Source organism: Lissotriton helveticus, chromosome 8, assembly GCF_964261635.1.
Source record: "Lissotriton helveticus chromosome 8, aLisHel1.1, whole genome shotgun sequence".
In the NCBI taxonomy this organism is placed as follows: domain Eukaryota; kingdom Metazoa; phylum Chordata; class Amphibia; order Caudata; family Salamandridae; genus Lissotriton; species Lissotriton helveticus.
In genome coordinates, this window is record NC_136069.1 from 65,241,581 (window position 1) to 65,247,580 (window position 6,000).

General features: G+C 45.7%; 1 protein-coding gene across 1 annotated transcript in view; it reads left to right on the forward strand.

Moving 5' to 3' along the window:
- Positions 1-5,520, forward strand: part of LOC144771460 (cystatin-B-like) — a 36,827-nt gene extending 31,307 nt beyond the window's left edge. Inside the window, exon 3 of the mRNA XM_078655891.1 lies at positions 5,256-5,520. Within this exon, the coding sequence (XP_078512017.1) occupies positions 5,256-5,384 (129 nt within the window). The 3' untranslated portion in view covers positions 5,385-5,520. The remainder of the gene's footprint in view (positions 1-5,255) is intronic.
- Positions 5,521-6,000: the final 480 nt, after the last annotated feature.

A 6,000-nucleotide genomic window follows, 5' to 3' on the forward strand; every position in this document is an offset into this window, starting at 1 on the left:
AGACAAGGGGCAAGCTAGGCGGCCAGGGTCTCCCGTAACCCTCAACAGCGGGGCCAGGGCAAGTAACCAAAAGGGGAGTAGTGGGATGGATCAATAAGGCAGCTTCCCAGTCCAGGAGGTCAACCCTAAGTCTAACCTCTTCCCACCCTTAGCTACAGCCTGTCCTCCAGCTGACTTCCACAGGTAGACAAAATGGCTGCCCCGCATTCCGCCTTTTATAGGCTGTCCTTCAGTGGTCCAGAATGGACCAGAAGGTTCTGGAATGCCCTATGCTGGTCTATGGGTAAGTTCTGGACTTGGCAGTTGGGGCAGTTGGTAGCCACCATTTTGTGGCTCCAACTTTCCCTGTCAGAACAGGCCTCTGGGCCTGAGGTAAAAGATTATGAGGGGAAAAAGAACACCTATCCCCTTGACCAACACCTATAAAAAGTAGTAGACACAAAAATATTAAGGGTATGAGGGGCAAAAAGGGGACAAAATAAAGAATAATGAGGAGGGACTACGCAAAAAATCCAGACAGGTCTAACATGTACAATTTCTATTTCAGAAAAGAACATAAGGCCACAACCTGCGGACACAGTTTTGCAATAATAATCAACAAAAAGTATTTTTTAAGTGTACATTCTTCTTGAACAAATTTAGTCTTCAGACAGATGGTAACTAGTAATGTACAAGCGGCGTGAGAAAAAATAATTAAAAGACCAAGCCGCTCTCGCAGATATATTGTGGCGGAGAGCCTACGCGTTTCGAATCCCAATAGTTTCTATAGGATTCTCTTCAGGGCCTCAAGTGGTATCAATAAGTGAAGTAGCCGGGTAGGTTAAGGTGGAGCAAGGATGGAGAGCAGTGAACCAAATCTTCGTGGGGTGTTAGGCTGGTTTGGATGTTCAACTTGAAATCCAAAGTAGCAGCGAGTGGACGAAAATAGCCGGAATGCGACTGGCTGCCTAAAGTCAAATTAGACTGCTGCTAGCAGCGAAGGTGGCGGGTTTAACACAGACACTTCTGGGATCACTTTTGTTTTCTTCGTGGATGCGAGCATTAGGTCGGGATGTATACGTCCTTTGGGTTCCGTTCTATGAATGGAATCTTAGTTCACTGGCACGGTTTTCGCTACTGGCACCGCCATGTTGATAATTTAGTTCAGGAACGGCGGTCCACTCGCGTCTAACTCGGCACTATCTCTGGGCGCATGCGTGTAGCAAACACTACACGCATGCGCCCAGAGATAGTGCCGAGTTAGACGCGAGTGGACCGCCGTTCCTGAACTAAATTATCAACATGGCGGTGCCAGTAGCGAAAACCGTGCCAGTGAACTAAGATTCCGTTCATAGAACGGAACCCAAAGGACGTATACATCCCGACCTAATGCTCGCATCCACGAAGAAAACAAAAGTGATCCCAGAAGTGTCTGTGTTAAACCCGCCACCTTCGCTGCTAGCAGCAGTCTAATTTGACTTTAGGCAGCCAGTCGCATTCCGGCTATTTTCGTCCACTCGCTGCTACTTTGGATTTCAAGTTGAACACCCAAACCAGCCTAACACCCCACGAAGATTTGGTTCACTGCTCTCCATCCTTGCTCCACCTTAACCTACCCGGCTACTTCACTTATTGATACCACTTGAGGCCCTGAAGAGAATCCTATAGAAACTATTGGGATTCGAAACGCGTAGGCTCTCCGCCACAATATATCTGCGAGAGCGGCTTGGTCATTTAATTATTTTTTCTCACGCCGCTTGTACATTACTAGTTACCATCTGTCTGAAGACTAAATTTGTTCAAGAAGAATGTACACTTAAAAAATACTTTTTGTTGATTATTATTGCAAAACTGTGTCCGCAGGTTGTGGCCTTATGTTCTTTTCTGAAATAGAAATTGTACATATATAATTTTAAGATTGTAATACATGTTTCTGTAGTTCTCCCCCGGTTTGAAAGTTTGTTGAGTGTCTGTGATATGGCTGTAGTAGCGAATGATTGATGACGAATACCTAGTCCCTTTATTTGTACGTGTCCTTTTTTGAAGATGTTTTGTTTAATCCTTTGAAAAAATATAAGTCTGTTTTTCTAAAATATTAAAATAAAAAGCTATTAAGTAGTTATTCCCGTGCTTGAATTCTTTTTTCAAGTGTTGGTTGGTTGATTGCTTATTGAAACTATTCATATCAGCATTGGCACCCTATCCTTGTTTTTTGGTAATTTGGCTCAGCCTTGCTGATTAGAGCCCACCCGTAGTTGTTTTCTCATTTTTAAAATTTCAGCGCACGGCGGGAATTCGCAGTAGCGCGGAAGCGGTTAAAACCAGACCATTCAAATATGGAACCGGAGAAATAATACGTAGAGATTTGTCACAAATCAGTATGACACAAATCAGGGACCAAAAAATCGACTCATGTGAGAATACATCTTCAAGGTAGCTGGAAACCCAAGTTGAGCCTTTAGTTGCGGCCCAGCCTTTGCCCAATAAATCGGCATTAATTCGTTGGTCAAGCAGGAAAAATCACAACGCTGTTGCTCGCAAGAAGCTATTTTTGGTTGGCAGCAAAAGTGGGAGAGAGATAAACATGTGCAGGGGCTTGAAACAAACAATACTGAAACCTCAGCAGCAAACCAGTTCCAATGGCTAGAATCAGGGTGTTCCAAACTGGGTCCAGTGGTGAACCAAAATAAAATAAAAACACCCCCTGCATTCAGGCGTGGATCCACCCGCTCGCGCGATCGGCAGCTCCACATGTGCTTGTTTGCTCGTGACTTCACAGCGCAGTCTGCACATCAAATGGAGCACTTTTCTCCTCTCCTTCCCCTACCACTACAAATGTTTGGGGGGTGGTGGCACATTGGCTCCTTCCTATAAAAAGAGCACAAGAGATAGTACCAGAGGTACCGTTTAGGAACTGCTTTTGCTCTACACAGTCCGAGTGAAGTGAAGCACGTTTAAGGTAATAACGATACAGGGCAAGTAGGCAACAATAAAAGTGTAGGCAGTTCATCTAGGCTTGTTTTTGCATTACTTTGATGACCTTTCCTCAATAAACCAAAGTGCTAACATGCAAAGAACTGCAACAGTGTAGGCGGTCTTAAAAACAAACAAGGACGGGTTGAGGGGTGGGGCGAGAATGAGGCCGGCGTGAGCACACTTCCACGGTGCAAGTACACGGCGTTGCAGTGTGTTTGGAGGCCTCCGGGCCGTGGCCAGCTGTTAAAACAAGCAGGCACAAAGTAAACAAAACATAAACACATCATTACAATCCATAAGCAGAGGCAAACAAAATGTGTTTGCCGTAGTAACACATAATTCAGAAACGCAGTAGAAATGGTATCTCAATCACAGCGTTTGTTGCGGAAGGACTCTCATTAAGTTTAATTAATTTGTAGTGGAGCGGTGCTCCACTCAAGCCACAGGAAGTGAAGTATTGTAACTTCTGCCAAATTAGAAGGCAGCAGATGAAAGTGATTATGCTCTGAACCAATGGTAAGTGTGGGCGGGCTAAAAGCCCCTTCTACGTTTAAAAAAAAAAAACCACAATAGATTGTCACCATAGTGACAGCGCATGCACACTGCCTGCAGGGTCGACCTAAAAATCAGCATGCATGCTTGACCCATTTTTATAACTTTCCTGGAGGCTGGACCTCTTGCTGCTTTGAGTCTCAATAATGAAGATCACTCATTTACAGGGGCAGCGCAGCACAGCACCTTGCTGCTCAGTCCTACATCAAACTGAAAGGGCAGGAATGCATCGTATTTAAGCAATACAGTGTATTCCTGTCCTTTTCCACTGCGCTGGCACCGTTTCGGCAGCCTAGCACCAATGCAGGCACCCTTGCTCCATGTTGCAAGGGTACCTGTGTTGTCAGATGTCAGCAGGATTGTTTCAGTACAGGAAGGGGCACGTTCCTGCACAGAAAAAATCCCTTGAGGTGTGTTCCTATTTCTATGTGTGCTGCATTCTGCAGCACACATATAAAGAGGAGAAATAAAGTTCTTTCTCCTTGTTACGCCTCACATTGGCATGCTTAACCCCTTCGATGCTAATAACAAAGCCAGCTCGTCATGGGCGTTACCTGCGCTACGCGGATGACGAGCTGGCTTGGTCATAAACTGCGCGATTTTTAAAAATCAGCGCACAGCAGGAAAACGCAGTAACGCGGTAGCGGTTAAGGTTTTGGCACATCCCCGGGCTTGCATGGTCTTGAAAATCAAGGGAAACGTCAAACTCCATGGGTGTTGCATGGGAACTCCCACTGCAATGCCCATGGAACGCCTCCCTAGCGCAGAGTAAGGAAACACAGTGATTTGCGCTGACTTGCCTTACTGCAGAGTTATGAGGCCATTCAAAGCCATGCAAAGTGGCAATGCGTGGCCTCATAGACATAAATCTAAGATTTGCCCAGCTGGAACATCACAAATCCTGACGCCACGGCAACGCAAGGGGCTCATACATATGCCCCCGTTCCTCTACAAGGCTACCCATTTTGGTGATGTTCACATCCCCTTTCCAGTCAGGAAAGGCCTTTATTCCCACCCTTGGTATGAGAAAATCTCCAACCACCTCATCAAGTTCGGTGGGGAGAGAAAGGAGTTTCTCAAACTAAGGGGCATATTTATGAGCTCCTTGTGCCACTGTTGCCACCGTAAAATAAATTTTTGTGACGCTCCGGCTGGGCAGACCTTGAAAACATATCTATGAGGCCATGCAAAGCCACTTTGCATGGCTTTGAATTATCTCATAGATAGGGACTAAGGCAAGACAGTGCAATTCGGACCGACCATTTATTCCACCAGGCATTTCACCAGTGGGTTGGAGACCAGAACTACTCCCAGCGCCTCTGTCACTTTTCGCCGCCCTGCTACGTTAGTTGCAGTAGTCACTGGGAGGCCCCAAAAGAAAGAGGGAGGGAGGAGGAAGGTAGAGAGAAAGTGATTAGAGGTAGAATCCAAGGATAGAGAGAGAAAGAAAATTAATGCATGGTTCGATGACTGGCTGGATGGATTTTATGGCTAGATGGATAGCTAGTTGGCTGGATGAATGGATGGATGGCTAACTGGGTGGATGAATGGATGGATGGATTGCTGGCTTTCTGGATGGCACACAAGATGAAGAGAGCAGTGCTGGTTTAAGCATTTTGCCAGTTCTGCTCTTTGTTCCCCAGTCTGACCCGGAGGACTTCTTGGTGCTTTTTTGGTGAACAGACACCTTTCAGACAGTTTAACTGAATTTGAATAACTCAGTTTTACATTTCTCTTGTATTCTTTAGGTTGATACTGGTGATGGCTGCTGTGTATGCATTAAGATTTTTGTACCCCTACCACAGAAGAACGAACCACCCAGTCTGCTGGGCTATCAGGTTTGTAATACCCCGGAGGACCCCATCGTCTTCTTCTGAAGCATCATGTCCATTTCGCCCTCCTGGTGTGACCCCGTGCACCGACTGATCACGACTGCTCATGCACAGACATGAGAATATGTTGACATTATCTGCTATTTGTGCTTGAGACAACAAATAAAGAAATTTACCTTAACAGCCACTCCAAGCAAGTATGTTTCTTATGTGCACCAGGCGCCACCTTTCTTATGTGAGTCACATTCCTTGGTGTCATTGAAACCCACAATGGGTAATTTTCAACATCCCTGCTTTAAAACGGGAATAAAAGCATGTGACCCCTCAGAGACCTGTCAGGCGGTGTCAGCCACGTATTTCTAAAAATGATGAATAGCCCCTGAAACCCCAAGACACTGAAGCTGTGGATGATGACACCTTCTACACCACCTCGTACCTACCTGATGTGTCATATCAAGGATTAGCCTTGGGAGGAATGCGCTGAGCAGATACAATGCAGAATGACAAAGCAGAGGTGACATCAGGTGGTGATAACGTCACTGGTGTTAAAATAAAGAAATCTGGGTTCTAGATATGACCAGGATTCTGCTTCTGGGCAACCCAATCATCTCCTTGTGCCTTAAAGTGTGTAATGTCCAAACAGTATGTGCACACAGACTCT